At 42.7% G+C, this 20,017-nt stretch overlaps 1 protein-coding gene across 2 annotated transcripts; it reads left to right on the plus strand.

Annotated features, from left to right (window-relative positions):
- The first annotated feature begins 387 nt into the window (after nt 1-387).
- FAM161A (FAM161 centrosomal protein A) lies at nt 388-7,508 on the plus strand. Of its 2 annotated transcripts, XM_054290366.1 has the most exons (6): nt 388-623; nt 1,061-2,239; nt 2,685-2,852; nt 4,824-4,923; nt 5,342-5,493; nt 6,088-7,508. In XM_054290366.1, the coding sequence occupies exons 1-6, from the start codon at nt 463-465 to the stop codon at nt 6,668-6,670; spliced, it is 2,343 nt and encodes a 780-aa protein (XP_054146341.1). In that variant the 5' UTR covers nt 388-462; the 3' UTR covers nt 6,671-7,508. The 2 variants fall into 2 exon arrangements, with proteins under 2 accessions (XP_054146341.1, XP_054146340.1); XM_054290365.1 differs by lacking the exon at nt 2,685-2,852 and having other exon boundaries at nt 510-623; nt 1,117-2,239.
- The last annotated feature ends 12,509 nt before the right edge of the window (nt 7,509-20,017 follow it).

Below are 20,017 nucleotides of genomic sequence, written 5' to 3' on the forward strand. Positions count from 1 at the left end.
GAACTAGGAGGCAGAGAAGGTTCTGTTTGCTTGTAAATAAAGGCATTTTTAGAGCTGCATAGTAATCAAGGAAGAATTACACTTTACAAAATAGTTAATTTTTTTCTTTTGGTAAGTCCTTTTGATCATATTTCCTGTTATAAACATATTGATTACAGGACAGATTTGGGAATTTTTACAGGCTTTAAATAGAACCCTTAGGATATAAATTAATATGCAATAAGATTATTCTATGTACTTCTACATTAACATTTGTATACAGGTATCTCTATTTGTGTTACTTTACCATTCCTTAGACTTAATTAGGAGAAAGCAATATTAAGAACCTTGTTCCCCTTCCTTCCAGCAGAAAAAATTTAAAAACATCTCTTCTAGGATGGCTTTGACTTGGATTCAAATACCAACAGACAGCAGGCCTCCCCTCCAAAGAGAGACTGTGACAAATGGATAGACTTTTCCAAAATGTACAATTCAAATCAAGAGTATTACTTGAAGCTGGAAGAGTTGAAGAATGCCCACATGGAGACCATGGCAAAACTGGAAAGCATGTATCAGAACAAGCTGTATTTAAAAGGAGTGCAAGCCCTGGATAAGAGAAATGACACCTCTCCAAAGTGCTGTAGGTAAGTTTGGGGGCATTTTTAGCTGAAGATTCCCAAATGCTTTGCAGGCAGCTGTAAAACCTTTGCTGGGTGTGTTTCTGGGCTGGAAAGTGTTCCATTCCCCACCTCTCATAACCAGATAAACAGAGAAGTCAGTTTTGGTGACAGAAACGCTGTCACCTTGCTAGTGGTCTGTGAGGTTTAGAGGTGGCTGTGCAGCAGGGATTGGGCAGCACATTTAGGAAAGCACAGGGCATTTCCCCAGTCAGGAAGTGCTGACTTGGTGACCAGCACTAGAACCAGGATCTGCTCTGAGTGCTGCTCCTTTCCCTTCCCTCCCCCTTAGGCACTCATTTTTGGTTCTAGTGATGATTCCTTAGAGTGGAAGTCACCAGCTTTGCATCAATGTTGGACTGGCTCAAACCAAGGTTGTTTTCTTTCCCCCCTTTATTTTCAAGGCCAACTTGGGACAAGAGTTCATATCAGCCTCTTAACCTGCACAAATCCTTTTCAGACTCAGACTTGAGCGATCCCTCAGGCCCAAGCGCGTCGGACGCGTCTGATGAAGAATTAGTGTTTGAGGAGAACGGCAGCAAAGCTGGATCATCCTCATTTGCTAAACAGCAGATTGAAAAAATGTGGGATGGGTTCTGCCTGGAAGACTACATCTCCCGTGCCAAGCACAGCCTGCCCAGCTCGCCAGCCTGCAGGAAAGCGCACAAGAAAGAGAAAGAGAAAGCGTGGTCCCCCAGAGTCACCGTGCCCAAGCCCTTCCAGATGACCATCAGAGAAGCTCAGAAGAAAGAGCAGAACGTCAAATCCAAGTCACAGATTGAGCTGGAAAACCACCTGCTGAAGAAGCAGCTGGAGGAGGAGGCAGAGTGTCAGAAGAAGTTCCGAGCCAAGCCCGTGCCCGCCGCCGTGTTCCTGCCGCTGTACCAGGACATCGTGCGGCGCAGCGAGGAGCGCAGGAGGTCGGTGAGGGAGAGGAGCAGGCTCCAGCTCCTGGCCACACAAAAACCCTTCCAGTTCATTGAGCGAGAGAGGCAAAGGCATGAAGCCAGGAAAATGCAGTTAAAAGACCTTTCCCCGCCTGAAAATAAAATCAAAGTGTTCAGAGCAAAACCAGTCCCCAAGTGTGTTTATAGTGCAGATTTCCATGATAAGGTGAAGGAGGAGGAGCTCTGCAGGGAAATCAGGATCAGGATGAGAGCTGAGGAGCTGCTGCGAAATTCATCCGTACCCAACAGCAGACTGGCCTTAAAAGGGACCAACAAAAAGAAGAAGCACAGGAGCACTGAGCCAAAGCAGATGGAGCACAAGATCAAGATCAAATCGAGCGTTCCCGATTTTGAACTCCTACATGAGAAATTCCAGAAACGCCTCCTGAAACAAAAAAAAGTGAAACCCCTCACGGTCTGTGAGCCTTTTGACCTTTGTACTTCATACATCCCTTCAAAAAAGGACAAGGTCTTGAAGGACATGCAAGAGGATGAGGAGAAATTGAAGGAAACACGGTGGCCGTTTGCCTCTCCGAGACGGAAGCCTCAGTCAGGGGCAAAGCCTCATCTGGGAGAGGGAAAATCCAAACCTCCCAGAACCACAGAATCCACCAGGCGACGGCTGCAAGCCCTGAGGTGACTGCTTGGAGATGCTCTACTTCATATATGTTTGAAATTTATTTTTTTAATTATTATTAGTATATATTTGATATTTTATTTGGTATTATTTTTGGTATTTCTACATATGTAATTAATTCTTCCATACAGTGAATATAGGATTTAATTTGTTAACATAAGGGCTTATAAATTTTAAAATATTTAAATATAGGATTTAATTAGTGTTTATTATTGTTAAAGGAACACTAGTGCATTTTTGTCAGCATGTCCATAAGAAGAAGACAAATCACTCTGATTTCCCAGGATGTCCTGAATGCCTTGAAATGGCACATACATTGTGTCCTCTCATAGCAACCCTGTTTTCACCCTGTTGCTCTCTTTGGAATCATCTTTGCCAAAGCTTCCTTTGAAGTCCTGCTCTAGGTTTAAACTGAATTCAGCCTTAGTTTATTTTCCCCACCAGGAATTCCCTTGAGGAAAAGAGAAAGCTGGAAGAACAACAAAAAAGGAACAGAAACAAGCAGAAACAAAGAACGAAAAAATTCCAGAAAATTGTGATGGCACGGGCTGAGGCCAATGACCCACATCAGAGCCTAGCTCAGATGTCTAAACCCAGATTAAAAACATTCAGGTATTTTGTTGCATTCCCCTGAATCCCAAACACCTCATTCAACAATGAGAAGGAGAGGTTTGGGATTGCAGTGTATGTTAAACATACAGTGTGTAAAAAAATAGCATAGTCCAAGTTTAGATACTTACATGTGGTAAATTAAACATGGTGCAAGCAGCTGATTAAAAAGTGTCCAAATTTAGCATTTCAGCTGGGAAACTGATGCCAACCTATATTGAACTCAGCATAGAAATATATAGCATATAGAAATATATATATTTTCCATATTAGATTATTATAGACTCAGTAACAGGAGAGTCCTGTGTTTTCTCCATTGATGTATCAACTAAAGAGGAAAAGGTTGTAAAAATCAAAGGGAAAGGGGACAGTGTGGATACAGAATATCCTTGCAGAGCTGGATACTGCACAGGTGTTGGTACAACTTTGGTGCAGCAGCAAACATTTCACAATTCACTTCTCTGTCCCAGCAGGTCCCCACTGAAGAGGGAAATAAAAGCAGGAATATTTTAACTTCCCAGTGTACCAGCAGTGAGTGAGGAAGCTGCTGGTGCTCAGGAGGAGTGGGATCCCAGGTTCCCTGGAGTAGAGATGCAGTGCACAGACTCTGTGTGTGACACAGAGAAGAACACGAGGGCCTTCCTGGAGTGCTGTAAGCTGCCACTCCAGATGGCTCCAGCTCTGACACAGCCCTAACCCCATGACTGCTGCTTGGCCTCGTGTTTGGGGCTAATTTAACCCTTTCTGCTTTTCTAATCCTAAGAAAAATAAATCCTGTCTGAACAAGTCTTTAGTGAGGTTTGTGGTCTGGCCTGGCACGGTGGTGCTGCTGCAGTATTGTCAATTTAAGGTGCTGTTATGTGGGGGTGCTGAGAGGCACTGACTGCTCTGCCCCTGTTGCTTCATGCCTGGGTAGGATTCAAGCACAAATCCCAATTTCCAGTAAGATGGCACACTGTTAATAACAGGAGCTTTATAATCTGAGTGTCCTCACGAGCTGCTGACTCTGGGACAGAGAGTTAAGAGGCACAGTGATTGTAGATGTGATTCGGGTTTGTTCAACAGCAAATTTCACACTGCACTGTTCAGCTTAATCAGATGGCAGGAGAGTAAAACGCTGGGTGTGAAATGCTGCTGTTGCAAAGCAAGATCACTCCCTGGTGCAGCTGCTGAAGCTGATAGTGCTCATTGCAGCCCAGCTGGAATGTGTCACACTGTCTGTCAGAGGCAGACAGACAGACAGACATTCAGAGCAAGGAATGGAAGTTCACTTCCAGCATGGTGAGGAGTTCAGAGGTGGTCAGGGCAGAGGCTGGAGGGAGCAGAGGTGTAAAGGGCCCCCCTTGATCTCATCCTTGCCCTGGAGGGCCTGACCTGCCATGGCAGCTGTGCCCAGCTCAGAGGCACTGTCCCACTCTGAGGAAGGGTTACAGCCCATTCCACCTGGATTATCCAGTGCTCCCTGTGATCCCAGAGATCATTTCAGTTAGGAATCAACAGTTTCATTATCCTGCTCTACTCACTGGCCCTTGACAAACCAACTCAGGTAAAAGGTGTTCCATGATCCAGGACATGGCCACCTCTCTCAGGTGATCAGCTGCTGAAGTAGCAAGATTCTCACCTTCAGACTTGAAAAGTATTGATCTTAATTTAATGCTCTTAATTTCCTGTGGTGTATTCTGTTTAACTTTGCTTACAACAACTGGAAGATCTGTATGAAATCAGCATGTAAAAACCCCTAAATATCCAAATTTTTATACCTAGAATCCAACCTCAGCCTCTATTTAAGTCCAGTAGCCAGGACCTGCCTCTGCCTGGCCAAAGTGACTCCTTCAGAGATGAGTTGTTCAGTACCTCTAATGTATCTTGAAGCATGACAACATTTAATTTGTTATGAGCAATTTAACTGCTGTAGAAAATGACTCCTTGTACTATAAATTAATAATGATTTCTCTTGTGCTCTGCTCCCCATAGGAACAACGAGAGGCAGAGAAGGCAGGAATACTTGCAAGAATTGCAAGAAATGGAAGAAAGAGTGAAACAAATGCCATTGCTTTTTGAAAGAGTCACTCAGGTTGCCTTGTTTCTGAACTATTAATTTTTGACTGATACTGAATAAGACATTTGTGCTCTGACATTTTTAGAAGATCCTTCAAAAGCACTTTTCAGGGCAGAGTTTCTCCATTTCAATCTCTGTTGCCCCATCTCCATGTAAATATCAGTCATTTTTGGGATGTGCTTGCACAGGGAACACAGAACTGTTGTAAATATGTTTGGTTCAATTCCAACATGAGTAATTCTGACCACAACCAAGCATTGCTGGCACAGAAAAGTAAAATCTGGGATAAAATTTTCAAGTATTTTACTATTCTTACCTGCAGTGAACAATCATTTCCACTTGTCAGCAGCAATTAATGAATCAGAGGATTGATATAAATAAAAGTATCATTTAATGCATTAGATAACATTTAACCATTGTGGTTTTCCTACAGAAAAATGCCAGAATAGCTGCAGAAAAGTATTATTCAAACAGGCTGAGAGCACTGGGGATCTGCCCAGAGTTTGTTTCAAAGAAAGGAGCAGCAGCCAAATCCCTGCATTTCTCCACTGCTGGGGATTTCACCTCCACTGCTGGCAGAGCAAGGTACAGATGACTGAAAGCTTTTTCTTTTTATCCACTATGTTTCTAATAATTAGAATTTTTTCCATGTGTAGATTTAAGGGTTTTTTAAATTATTTTCAGTATTTTCCAGGGAACTATTTGGCTATGTGGTATGTTAGCATTAGTGTGTATTTTTGATTGTTTTTCCTGAATTAAATAGTATTTCATAAAACAGAGGAGAGCTGCTTAACCAAACTGGTTATGTTATGTAATGCACTTCAAAGGAAAAAAGAAGGAAAACATTCCTTGTTTGTTCCTTTCATCCAAAATTCTGGCAGGTTGCTCTAAGTCACTACCTTTAAATTTTAGATTTTTTAAGTGAAACTTATTAAAAATAGTTTTTAGTATCTGTTGGGTGTTATGATTTAAAAGGAAGAAGAAATTTTAAAAAAAAGGAATATATAAGTAGTACTATTTCATTACTTTCTAGCATAAAAAGAGACTCTTGTGTGCCCCCTTCTCTTTTCCTTCCCCAGCTCCACCCCAGCCAGGGCTACCAGGCTTTGGCCTGGGTTCCATAAAGGTGGAAAGCATCTTCCCAGAGAGTAAAACCCCTAATGCAGTTTGTCTTTTCAGAATCACCAAGGTTAAAGTGAGAAAAATTCAATTCTTGGAGGAAGCAGCTGCTGACAGTCCCCAGTCTGAGCAGTCCTGGGAGGAAGAGGAGGAGGAGAAGGGAAAAGGTGTCAAAACCTCCACCCCAGATGGGCAGTGCAGTGACCTGGAGGATGGGGCTGGCCTTGGGCCTGGATCCAGCCAGCACAGTGACCAGGGGGAGGAGGAGGAAGAGGAGGAGGAAGGCAAGGCAGACCTGTCACTTGGCCATTCCCAGGAGGAAGAGGAGGAGAAAGAGGAAGCAAAGGCAGATCCATCGCTTGGTCATTCCCAAGAGGAGGAGGAGGAAGAAACAAAAGCAGGCCCATCTCTGGACCATTCCCAGGAGGAGGAAGAGGAGGATGAGGAAGCCAAGGCAGGCCCATCCCGTGGCCATTCCCAGGAGGAGGAGGAAGAGGAGGATGAGTCCAGCCCCAGGTCTGATGGCTCCCATGAAGAGGAAGCTCAGTCTGACCCTGAAGCTGAGGGTGCTTTCCAGTATGAGGATGAGGAGTATGAGAGTGATGACTCTGAGGAGAAGGCCAGTGATGAGGAAGGGCACTGAGGAAGGGCTGGGGCTCAGGAGCCTCTCTCACTGCTGGCTGTGCTTTTTGAAGCACTTTGTGTATTTACAATATTGCTGCCTTTGGAAACCATCCCTCCTGCCCATGGTTATCACAGCACCAAGCAGGTTATGCTCTCTTTTCCTTTCAGGAAAACATTATTACATCTTTACCTTCTACAGCTGCTCCAGATGAAGAGAATAACAAAAAAATTCAAATTCTTGAAGCAAATGTTTAAAGCCATCCCTGGTTTGGAATTCTGGTCTCATGTAGAATCCTCAATTGCAGCAAGCAAAACATCTGCCTGAGTTTGGCACATAGCAGGCACTCTAAAGATCAAGATATATTATTAAATATTGTATCACACACCAGAGGAAAACTTGGTGCTTTGCTACACATCCAAAATTCTGTGAATTTGTACCTCTTAGTTTAGGAGCCTGCCAGTGCAGGACTTCTGCTTGTTTTCCAGTCAGAAAGCTCAAGTTGTTCTTTTTCACCAAGAAAATAATTTAGTTTGTATTACTGTTCTTTGTTGCACTCTTCAGTGACATTGGTGCACCTGTGTTCCCAAAGTGAGCTGAAGGCTCATTGTTTGATGACAAATTCCACAATAATTTAATAATAAATTACAGGGTGCTGTGGAACTGCTGAGGCTCCAATCCAGCAAAGGCAGGGCAGGTTTTCCAGCAGGAATTGCCATTTTACCCCTGCAAAAGGGGAATCTTTTTACCTCAGGGAGCTCCGGTTGTATGAAGCTGTGCAAGGGAGTGCTTTAATAGCTCTTCTTGCACACTGGCTACTCAGGACTTGAGCTAATCCACAAAAAACTCTCCAAAAATGTTTGGGATTTGTTTTTTTTCTTGTATTAGTTCTCCCTTCCCCTACTGTTACTGACTTTATTGCTAAAAAATCTGTCATTATTGTGTCCTCCTTATTTTGTCACAGTTCCTCTGTGTTTGGAAGTTTTTAAAGCATTCTTACTCTTATTTATTTTTCAAGTGTGAACATAACTAATGTGAATTTAAAACTTTTTTTAAAACTTGAATAAAATATCTGTGAAAATATTAATCCTTGCTTCACAAGGAAGTTTGCTTGTGGTTGTCAGTATTCTGTAACTCTGAGGAGTGGTACAATTACCAATCACAAATTTGGGTACTCGTCCCTTTAGGAAATCAAATCCTGTTCTGAAAGAAGGCAGAGGAGCTCTAAATTATGTTATTTTTCTCAGATTATTTGAAATTATTTCAAAGGAAAAAAGTCAAATCTGTTTCTAAGATTTGACAGCACTCAGCTAAGTGTTCTAAAAGAGCAAATATGTAATTATTGAACTGCTAAACTAGGGATTGAAAATACCACTAAAATTCCTCTGAATGTAGAGAAAGTAGCAAATCCAACACTTCTTTAAGGTTTTAGAAGAGGTTGGGAACCTATGTAAAATTTAGATTGAGTTTGTCACTGAATGTTTAAATATTTTAAATATAAACCTTTATAATAACAGAATGAACATGATAAACATGATTTAACCAGGAAGGGTTAGGACAGATTTTGGAGGTTATGCCTCAGCTTTTTTTAGCATTTCTGGAAAAGAAAAACAGAATTGTGTGGACTAAGGAGATCCAATTGATTATGGTTTCCCAAGATTTCCAGGATATAAAGTGCTAGCAAAATATCTGAAATAAACCAACCTCTTTGTAGGAAAAGAAAGGTCCTCATGAATGGGTGAAGAAACCTTGAGGTACTAAAGGAACCACTTATGGAAATCACTTGGAGCAGCAGAGTTTTCAGGCAGGGAGGATAATGAGATTAAAGTCAAAAAAGCTGTTCAGAAATTGCATTACAAACATAAAGGGATAAACATTCCAATAAGGAATTAAAAAGCAAGGAAAAATCAGAGATGACAGAATAGAAATGGAGACACACAGGTCAGGGTGGATTAAACCTCACAAAGCAAAGTACAGCAGTAAAAATATTTTAAACAAAGAACCACCATGTACACCTGTCAGGAGAGGAAAAATAGTCTGACCTAAAAACCAAGTCATGATTTGACTTCTTATTTTTCTTTTTTTTTTCTTTTTGCAAGGAGGATTATTTAAATGTAGAAAATCCAGAATAACTAATAGGATGAGCGCACTGGAAAAAACCCCAAAACTGTATTTAAAGAAAAAACCCCAATAAGTTCAACAGGAAAATCAAAATCCAAAGGTGATGTGATAGAAGCATTTTAAGGCTCCTTAGAGGAGAAATGCTGATGAGTTATGCTTTCAGGGAAGCCATCTAGCAGGAGGGAGAGGGATAGGAAAGTTTCTCACAGATTACTGAATATTCTGTCTTTAATATTTTACTTAATGGCCACAGCACAAGAGTAGGAACATGTTCAAAAATTTGCAAAGAAAATGAGGAAGGTGTATCTGAAAAAAAGGATTTAAAATACCACATGGGAAGAAGGGGATGACTTTGCATGTGAACTATAGCATGAAATAATTTTGAAGTGCAAGAATAGTGTTTCTATATAATAATTATATTTATATTCTGACATAAGAAGACAGAAGTTTGGGATATTGTGCTTTTTGAAGCACTTTCTGTATTTACAATATTGCTTCCTCTGGAAACCATCCCCTCCTGCCCATGGTTTTCACAGCACTAAGCAGGTTATGCTCTCTTTTCCTTTGAGGAAAATATTATTACATCATTACCTTTTACAGCAGCTCCAGATGAAGAGAATAACAAAAGAATTCAAATTCTTGAAGCAAATGTTTAAAGCCATCCCTGGTGTGGAATGAATTCAGGTCTCATGTAGAATCCTCAAGGATTCTCTAATGGCAGCAAGCAAAACATCTGCCTGAGTTTGGCAGGTAACAGGCACTCTAAAGATCAAGATATATTATTAAAAATTATTTCTAACAGTGTTAGAATTATTTCTAAACTATTTCTAAAATAACAGTGTTCTTTCTGCCCCATTGCCCACAAGCTGAAGTCAAACACGAGTTTTGTATACAGAATACATTTGGTTTAGTCCATTATTACAAGATATGGCAGCAGCTGGCTTACAAACATTAAACTAATGAAATCAGATAAATTAGATAAAAAGAGGTAAAATTTAAGATAGTTTGGTGTCTGTCCTCCTCACCCTTCAGTGGAATTATAGTTTTACATCTCTTTTGGTAATTACTTGGCTTTAGGAAAACAAACAAGCAAACAAACACCCTTGCACACTCCAGCAAAACTCAAAATTGCTTCTTTCTTCAATCGGAATTCCAGGAATTTGAGGAATGAATTAAGACTTACAAGTAGAATCAGACAAATTCCATCTCTCCTGTGTGCTGAAATCCCAGCAGAGCTATCAGGGGTTCCAGGGCCAGGGTGTGACAGAGAGGGACAGGGTGAAGGTGAGCAGGTGACAGGGCCAGCAGGGTGTCCCCAGCCATGATCCCTGTCCCAGGGCCAGCAGGGTGTCCCCAGCCATGATCCCTGTCCCACGGAGCTGCAGCCCAGGATTAGCCCTGGGACAATCCCCCACAGGCCCAGGGCTGTGGCACAGAGGAGCAGATGTTAACAGGCCAGAAATGTTCTTATTTTCTGATCAGTAACACCATGAGACCAGGTTGAATTTCCTGAGCACAAAACACCTTGATAGCCAGTTGTCAACAGGACTGAAAATAAAAATATTTGCACCTGCACAGCTCCAAACTTGCTACTAATAGCCAGGGCTCAGTGCCATAAGCAGATTACACAAGAGTTAGGCAGGTTACAAAAAGAAGGTTAGTGAGATTAGGCAGGTTGCTGATTAACTGTAGCAACCAGGCTCCCAACACAGGCAGGAAATTCTGCTGGCCAGGATAATGAGCTGCTACAAACCACGTTATTCACATGATTCCAGACACAGCTTTCCACTCTTGTAGCTGTACCTGCTTCTCAGGGGAACTTGCTGTACTTTGTCATGTGTCTTCCATGCCATCCCACATTTTTCTAAGATGGGTGAAAGACACACAAAGTATGTTTGTAATGAGTAATAAAAGAAAAAACTCAAAAACCAGCTTTTGGTGTGTGATATTCTGATTCAGCTCTGCTCTGGGGAGTCCATCCTGTGGCACCTTCATCCCCAAGGGGCTGGAATTGCCAAGGGCACCATCCCAGCTTAGGTAAAATGGGATAAATCTACTCCAGCAATGAGCTCTCACATCAGCCACACAAACAGCTGAGTGTGTGTGAGGCAGCAGCACTTGGAAAGGAACAGTTTGGGGTCCTGTTTGCAGTTCTCAAGATCTGACCTGTTAGAGATTGGGGTTTTCTAATCTATCCATTCCACTTAGCCCCAGCCCTGCAAACTGCCATCCCTGGGGAACATGGAAGCATTGGGATACCTTTGAGTTTTCTAACCAAAAATGCAACTGCAGCCACTGCTCAGCAGAATTCCAGCCCGAAGTGCTGCAGTTCATCTGCCTGACACACAGGGGCTGCTCATGGTGCCACTGCAAATCTCCGCTCCTAACACACACCTACCCATGGGTTCACGAAATCTGTGATACTGCAGAGCTGTGAGGCTTCCCAGGGCAGTGAGAGCTCCTGCATCCCTCACAGTTTATCCCTGGGTGAATCCTCCCTTCTCCTGGTGCTCTGTTAATGCTGATTTAATTCAGGCCCAGCAAGCTGAGGCTGAGCTGAGCTCTGCTGCTGGAGCTGCCTGGGTACCTGTGTGCCTGCTCCAGCTTGTTCCTGACCCTGAGCCCTGGCACTGAGCCCCTCCTGCTCCCACAGCTCCCTCTCCTCCCTTCCCACTGAAAGGCAGCTCAGTGTTGCCCAGAAATGCCCTCAGTTCCCAACCAGCCTCACAACCCCTGGGTAATATTCAACTTTGTGCGAAGGGTAACTGGGAAAAAGCTGTGCAGGTTTGTGCAGCAGTCAGTTCTCTCTCAGACACCTCACAGGCAGCACCACACCCAGCTCAGCTCTCTGCCCTCCCACCCTCACTCAGAGCCAGCAATTCCAAACTGTGGAAAATCCCAAAATCCCATTGGAGGGCACCCAGCTGAACTCTGCACTGCTTACCTGTGACTGCACTCGATTTAACACTAAATGAAAATAAAATTCACCCTGGAAGATGGTTCTGTGGAATAGAACTCAAAAATAAGAGTCAGAGTTGCCACATCCCAAAAGAATTCCCATTCCCTGCTGCTGGCAGCCAAAGGGGCAGGGAAACCACGAGGGGAACATCCAGGACCTTCCAGCAGTGTCCCTGCTTTCCACCACCTTCTCACAAGTCCTGTGTCTTGACAAAGAAAACTCTGCAAAAAGCTTTGAACTCCTCAGGCAAAAGAAATTCTGGAAGGGCTAAATATTAGGATAAAAGAGCCAAGTCTGTATGTGAGATGCCTGAAGTTTTCTCAGAGAAAAAAATTATCCAAAGAAAATGCACTTCCCAATTTGTCTACTTACACAAATCATCTTGCAATAACCAACTGGTTTCCATGATGGGGTTAGATTTGGGGACTTTCCTTTAAGTACCAGTTTTATCAAAACCTCAGTAAAACACATTACCCAAACAGTGGCACAGAGATGCTGAAAATCTGCTTCCCTCTCATTTGTGAGTTGTGCTCCACCCTTGCTCACTGCCACAAGCCCCTTTCATACATCACCCACTCACCACAAGCCTCCAGCTCTGCTCTCTCCTTCAGGCAGCATCCTGCAAAATCATGGAAAGGATCATAGCCTGATAAATTATTTGTAATTTGTGTATAGATGGCTGTGGATATATCAATGAGAGCAAAGGGCTGAGGCAGAAGGACATCTTGATAAAGCACCTGTGAATTTCTTTATCTTTTACCAATATCTGGTTTCAAATAGCTGTTTGAAATGAATTAAAAGTTTGTTTCAGATGACAGGGAGCAGTCCTCTCCTCTCTCCTTACTGTTGAACAGGGTCCAAATTTGTGAAGTCCAGACCAAAAAGTCCTCCTGAGCATCCAGTAACTCTACTGAGCTTGCTGAAGTTGTAGAAATAATCTCAGAAAAACACTCCAGGGCACAAGAGAGGCTCTTTCCAGCCATTTTGGTGAGGATCAGGGGATGCAGAAGGGAAGATCAGATGAATGCTAATAAAGATGGGGAAGCAAAGAATGAGGGGAGCTGCTCCTTTGTCTCAGTGAGAACACAAGCACAGCCCAAGCGTGTGTTTCTCATTTTCTGTTTCATGTACATAAATCAGCTCTCAAATGCACCCAGGGATCTGACAATCATTTCCCCCAGACTTCTGTTTTAAGCCCAGCACACATTTTTTGTGGTTATTTTGGAACGATGACAGTCTTTCAGGGTTTTTATTTGTTTGGGTTATGGCTTTTTGGAGGGAGTGAGTGGGGGATTGTGTAAGGGTTTGGGGTTTTTTTTAGAACTTCCTGCAGCATAATCTCTTTGGACTCTGTATCCCAGACAGAGAATTTGCTGCAGAACATCTACTTATATCCCAGTCACACAAAGAACAATCACAACAAGAAGTATTGTGCTCTCTGCTATAAACACTGCTAGAACAAAATAGTAAGATTAAGGGGAAAATAGTTAAAAATAGGACTCTTTTCTTTCTAAAGGAAATAACATGATTTTCACCCCAGCCTCTCTTGTCATTGTTACAACAATGGTTCATTTTAGGCCATATCTGACTGCACTTGGAATCAGGAAACCCTGGCACAAATGTGCTACAGCAGCTTGTGCTTTGTTTGCATTGAATGCCTGGGCCAGCACTGCAGCTTTCAAGTGGCTGCTAGAGGTTAACAGAGCTGTTCCAGGGGTAACATGTTCCTGGAGCACAATTCCAGCCATATCCCAAAGCTCCAGAGCCCTGCAAACTCTGCAGTCAGGACAGTGAGAGTGACTTGTTGCAGTTTCTCAGTTCTCTGGATAAACTTGGCCATTTTGCACTGGGGCAGGTGCTCAGTGACCAGCTGCTGATCAGGCCTGGATCCAGCTTCACAAAGGAGGGATGTGTGGCAGGAAAGCACTGAACAGCAATTTCCAAGCATTTATTCCCAGGGAGATCCCTACCACTGACTTTGCAGGAACTACCACTCAGTTCTCAGGATCTGACCTGTTAGAGATTGGGGTTTTTTCTTCTATCCATTCCCCTAGCCCCAGAGCAGGATTGTGACCTGCAGACTGCCATTCCTGGAGAACATGGAAGCATTGGGATATCTTACCTGCATCCCCAGAATTCATCTCCACTGCCACCACCAACACAGTGCTTCTATTCACACCACAGCAATCACAAAATTCATGTTGAGGCTGCTTGCTTCTTTCCTAACTAATATGATCCTTTGATATTCCTGCTATTTTTCCCTAGGAAAAGCTAAAAAGCCATTTCAGGCTGTTTTCAATATCAACAGACAGTAAGGGAATGCCTCTACTTCTGCAACATTAGTGGTACGAAATCTGCCCCCTCTTCCCATTCCATCTTTTCCAGTCCAGGAAGCAAACAATAAGTCACCTTTCTTTTGTAGATTTCTAAAGTCAAACCACCTCAGAGGAAGCACAGGGACTGGAGAGAAAACTGCCTCACCCTGGCATCACACATCCACATTTCCCCTGATAAGCAGCTTCTCATTTTCCACAATCAAGATTTCTCATTTTTTCCCCCTTTCTTTGTCCTTTTGAGCTTGGTTTCTTAACTCTTCCATTTTAGAAGAACATCTGGCTGTTCTGGGTTTGCACCTCTTCTCCATCCAGAATCCCTTCCAGACAGGTTCTTGAGTCCTCCAATGTCATTAATACTCTGCCCTGGGAAGGGGGAAAGACACCACCTATAAATGTTCATTTTAAAAAAACAGCTTCAATGTTTTCTGCTCAGCATCAGGAGTCTGAGCAATCATTTGGAAAAGTGAGGTGGGAAGTCTGGTCCTTGTCAGAGAAGTGGGTGCTTTGATGGAAACAGGGAACAGCATCTCACCCACACCTTCCTCAAGACTCATTTTAAACAGTGAAACTGAATGTGGTAGCTGGGCAGCCCCCAGCAGCAGCAGGAATTTGCTATATTAAAGCTGTGCATTATCTTGTCAGCATGCAGAGCTCTTCCTTGGCCAGTCCATTAATGCTAATGAAATCCCCTCTGTGTTTCCCCATGCCAGGTGCAGGGCTGGCTCCATCCTGAGGCAGCCCCAGCTGGCAGCCCCAGCACTCGCCCTGCCCCAGCTGGGTGGAGATGGAACACATCCATCTTCCCCCAGATCTGCAGCAAGTTTCATGCTCAGGGCTCTCTGCACCCCTCAGCTGAGGTTGGACTGTAGCTCTTCACTTCTTGTCTCTGCATTAGGATTCCTTCCCAACCTCCCTCTTCCCCAAAGCTGCAGGGGAATATTCTGGCCATGAGAATGCTCTGAAGACTATGATGCTCAGCCTTCCTGCTGGGATGATTTACAAGCGTCTTCAAACACCTGGAACCCTTTAAAATAAATTTAAAAAAATAAATAATGTTTTAAAAAACCCAAGACCGATTTCACACTCGCTCCAACCACTCCCTTAAGGAATTCCAAAGGTTGGAATTCACCTGCACTGGAGTTCCTCCCAGCTGCTTATCACATCAGCAGCTCTGGCAAATGCTTCCCAGGGAGGGAGCCTGGAGCTCATTGCAGTGTGGGGATCCCCACAAGGACATAAAGCTCAGCAGCTTTTGAACAAATGACATTTGTGGTCAGAGACAAAAATAACATCAGGGAGTATCCAAGGCTGCTTTCATTCTCTTAATGTGCTTGGGTGATGGAAGAAAGGAGAACAGAGTGCTGTGCTGCTTCAGTGAGCAGAAGTGAGGCACTTTGGGGATGGTCAGTTGTTGTCACAACTGGTGTTTCAAAGCACCAATGAGCAGTGGCTGTGCACTGACAGCACTGGGAACAAACACTTTTCTTCACCCCTTGCACCAAAGAAGTGCAGTCACAGGTCAGAGTCACCTTATCAGCACAGCAGATGCATTAGCAGAGGAAGGAATCAATCCAGTCAATAAAGGAATTGATAGCTGCCTATAGTTAGAAATGCCTTTTACAGAACAAGCTGTTCTGGATCATTGAGAAATGGCAGAGTTTTATTGAGTTCCTAAACACACAGCTACATGTATAATTGATATTGCCTCACTGCCAGGCATCTAGAGTGCTTTAGGATTTTATGTGTTCCTTTCTTTTGCTGTTTCCTTCTCAGGAATGGCTCTAACAGCTATGGGGGAAAGAGGAGACCTGGAAAAGGGTTAGGAATTTCCTCTCTAATGAGCAGGGGGCTGGTACACAAAGTTTAAAGGGGTGAATACAGCGACTACTTAGAATCCATTGAGCAGGAAAACAGGACTCAGGTTTCCCTTTCTGACCCTCTGTGGGGTAGCAAGACAGTGACTTTGACTTTCTGCTCCTCCATTCTAAAATAGAAATATCAATCCACATCCCAATGCTCACTGAGGCTGCTGGGCAGACAGGCCTTGCTCATGCAGGGTACCCTGGAAAAATGCAAACTGGATTTCTTTGGGATCAAGCCCACCAAGAGCTGCATGGCAGCCACTAGGGGGAAGCTGGTCCCAAGGACTAAGGGGCTGTTCCAAAGCAAATCCCTTGGGATTTGGACAGACCAACCCTGAGCCTGTGGCACTGAGGGCTCCCCTCTCCTGACTGCCACACCTGAAGGAGCTGCAGGGACAGCCCTGGGGCAGGCACAGCACAGAGCTAAAGAGGAACACAGTGGGGAGAACAATGCTTAGGCTTTATGCTGTTCATTATTCTGCACCAGCTGTGCAGAAAGATTTACTTGGTGTGATGGAGAAAATATTTCTTAAGGATGTAAAAGCTCACAAATATTCCAAGAAGGAACACCTAACTTTCACTTCACCTATGCCTTGAACAGATATTTCATTAAGATGGGATTCACAGCACGAGACAAACTCAGTGGTGTTGTTCCAAGTAATCAGTTTTCTCAGCAGGTCAAATAAATAATGAACCACGAGCCTTTTGTTACCACTGATGTCATCAAGAAGTGGAAATGTTGGCAAGCTGCTACGTTTGATTCGCTGAGAGTATCTATTAAAAAGCAAAAGGTACCCAGCAGATATAATCCACACCATCAATACTATATTCTCTTAACCCTTCATCTCATCTCAAAAATAATTTAAAAGTGGGATTTTTGAAGTGGGTAACTAATTTGGTTTTTTCTCAGCTTACTCTCTCTAATACTATCAAAAGTTAAACTTCTAAACACACAATTTCCATCTCTTCACTTATGCACTAAACCTGTTTCTCTGAGACGCATTCACAGAGTAACAGAAGAAATTTTTTTTTTCTCTTTTATACATCAACAGATAGCAGGTATAAAAGCAGAACAGGAAATATAACTCTTAATTTTTGAGGAGAAGATGAGGGAAACACTAAGATTTTTGTAACAGATGAACATGGGCCCCAGAAGCAAAACAAAATCAAATTAATGAGCACCAGCAGAATTGAGGTGAATTTTTATGCAATCTTGTTCCTCATGAGTAACAAACAGCCTCAAAATTGCTTTGGTGTTACAGAGCTTTTATAAATCCCATTTTGCACCAGTTAAAGTCAGGAAGAGCAGTTTGAAATGAGCAGAATTTCATTGCTGCATGCCAGCATGTGCCCCTGCTTGCTATTTCTAGAAAGAACTAAAGGCAGATTTTCCAACCACAATTCAATTACAATTAAGGTACTGGCAAAAACTTTGGCTTTATTACCTTTCCTTCATTTGAATTTCCAAGTAAGCCCTTTTTTCCCTCTTGGATATTTCTGAGCATAAAGTGCACAGTTTTTCTTCAGTTAAAACAGGAATAGCAGAAGATCAATACAGGTTTTCATCAGAACAATAACAACAAAATCCAATATGTCTCATGGAACCATAATTTATACTCTCCACAGAGGTGATTTTCTACTGGTAAAGTCAGCAAGACTTTCTTCATGAATAAGTTTCAGTTGGGAATTGGGTGAATTCACCTGGAAAAGCCACCTGTCCATCACAAACCCATGAGTTTTCACATTTTGCCATAAAAACATTGCCAGGAACACAGAAAAACCCAAAACATTATACCTGACAAGCACTACCTTGAAATAGGAAGGTCTCTACAGTCTGACTTTTGATCCACCTCACTTTGCTGACACACCTTGGCACTCAGAAGTGATAAAAAGAAGGTTCTAGGGGAGCTGAAAAATTGAGAAATGTGGGGTTTGATACTGACAAAAGCTGTTCAACATCATTTCAGGGAATACAGAGCAAGACACCTGCACACTTTACATCCCTTCCAAGGGTCTGTCTCACAAGACACCACCCCAATGCCAGCAGTAATGCTCACATCAGAAATGCCAGGATTAGCACACAAGGGAAAGCACCTGGAGCTGAGAATGCTGCAGTATCTGGAAAGGTAGAAGTGATTTTATTATTTCTACAGCACTTCCTAGAAAAGCTTTAGGCAGCCCAAGGAATGGAGCACTTTGTCAGGATCAAGTGGATCATTACCCAAGCACCAAGTTCTGCTTCCTTAATTAAGGGATCCCAAATGCTCCTGTACTGCCATGGGACAGCTCCTGACTCAGGATGGGCTCCTGCTCACTTCTGTCCAGAAAAGATACCAAATTCAATGGTTCTGGAACCCTAATCCAAACCCTCCTTGCTGCATGGGAGAGGTTTGCATGTGATAAAATCACCAGCATTAATCACAGCACAGAGCAGAAGCACCTCTGAGCCCCAGGCTGTGCTCAGAGTTACAGTGCAAAAATAGTTCCCAAGAGTTGACAATCCAAGTGGTTCAGGCAGAAAAAGTTACATTCTCAGTAAAAATAGCCTTATAGGCACACTATCATATATTTAAATAATGACCTAGCCTTGATTCCAAAGTGATTTTATCAGTGTTTTTACCTTCTACTTCAGAAAAATACTACAGTGTGACTAATTGCCCCAGGGAGAAAGGAAAGGAATTATGAACAGTCCCTTTCAATAGAAACAGTACCTCTTAATCAATGCTTTAATGTTGTATTAAAACTGCTGCTATTAGGGAAATGGCAAAGCCCAGATTCACACCCTACCTGCAGGTCTCCTTATGCTTTTGAGTAAAAAAAGAAGCATTTTGAATTTCTTTTAAGATAATTTAAAAATACATCCTTTGGGCCAGCAATATCCTCTGTCAAACACTGAGGTGTTAAAATTGTATCAGTAATTTTCTGTCTGGCTGCCAAGATCCAGGTGTAATTTAGGCCTATGTGAAATTAAGGAATCTGAATAAATTAAATTAAGGATACATGAGCTACAGTTCCACAATTAAGAAGGAAATTAATGCACCTAATATTTATAATATAACTTAAAGAATTCCTACCGTCAGAAGTAGAAAGCTTGGAAGTTCCTTGAATATAAATATTCCTAACTCTCTCAAGGTTGCACCCTCACCAAAAACAGAACAAAAATGTAGCTAAGTGTCCCAGGCAAATGAATATTGAATCTTAACCCAATATAATACAACACTGATTTGCAAAAGGCCAGTTCTCAGCTAACCAGGCAGGTGCCTTTGATTAGATTTATTTTATTACCTACATTTAGAAGAATCACTTTTCTCATCAGCCTGGACTTCAGGAAAGCACTTCAAACAAGGAGCTGGTTAAAATGGAGACAGGAATATCCCTGTAGGATGAGACACATGAGCCAGGGAAGAGAAAAATTGGAAAGCATTAGGCTAAGGGAAGGCTGAAATTGATTTCATTTAATAACCTTTGAAATGAACGCTGGAGAGAGGGAGGAAAGGCAAAGGGAAGGAGGAGTGCTAATGGCACAGGGCTGGGAAGGCAGAGCTGGATGGAGCAGCTGCTCCTCACACTGCTGGCTGCTAATTTGTTGGATTTGATACAATCATGGCAAAATAAAATAAAATAAACCACAATTCCTTGCCCCTTCTGAGATGTACTGACAGGGTTTTTTAACAGCATGTGGATGTCTCCCAAAACACCAAGTTTTACATTCTATAAACTCCCACTCATTGTGTGGAAGCAGACATTTTAAAAGGCCACAGAAATGCCTTCCAGGTCACCAGTTATGAGGAGGTAGATGCATTCCTTATCATTTTCATGGTGAATCTGAACACATGGCAGCCTGAAGGCTGATGCTCCTGGACAGTACAGTGAAGTGACTTGAGTACCAATCCTGCCCCTAGAAATGAAACAAAAGTCGGAGTTTCTGAAATCCTACCCAAATCCAACTATTAAGGCAGAGTTAAATGACATAATTAAGGAGCTCCCTTGGAGAGCTGATAGTCCTGATTGAACAGCACTGCAGCCAAAGTGAGATTTCAGTGCTCAGAGCAATCACTGCTTTTCTGGAAGGATGAAGTGTTAAAGCACA

Source organism: Melozone crissalis, unplaced genomic scaffold (assembly GCF_028551555.1).
Source record: "Melozone crissalis strain CALT ecotype California unplaced genomic scaffold, PUWL_Pcris_2 ptg000081l_1, whole genome shotgun sequence".
NCBI classification, from domain to species: Eukaryota; Metazoa; Chordata; class Aves; order Passeriformes; family Passerellidae; genus Melozone; species Melozone crissalis.

Coding starts and splice junctions, on each gene's coding strand:
- FAM161A (XM_054290366.1), top strand. CDS start 463: ATGTACAATTCAAATCAAGAGTATTACTTGAAGCTGGAAGAGTTGAAG. Junction 624..1,060: donor ACCTCTCCAAAGTGCTGTAG/GTAAGTTTGGGG, acceptor TTTATTTTCAAG/GCCAACTTGGGACAAGAGTT. Junction 2,240..2,684: donor CGACGGCTGCAAGCCCTGAG/GTGACTGCTTGG, acceptor TTTCCCCACCAG/GAATTCCCTTGAGGAAAAGA.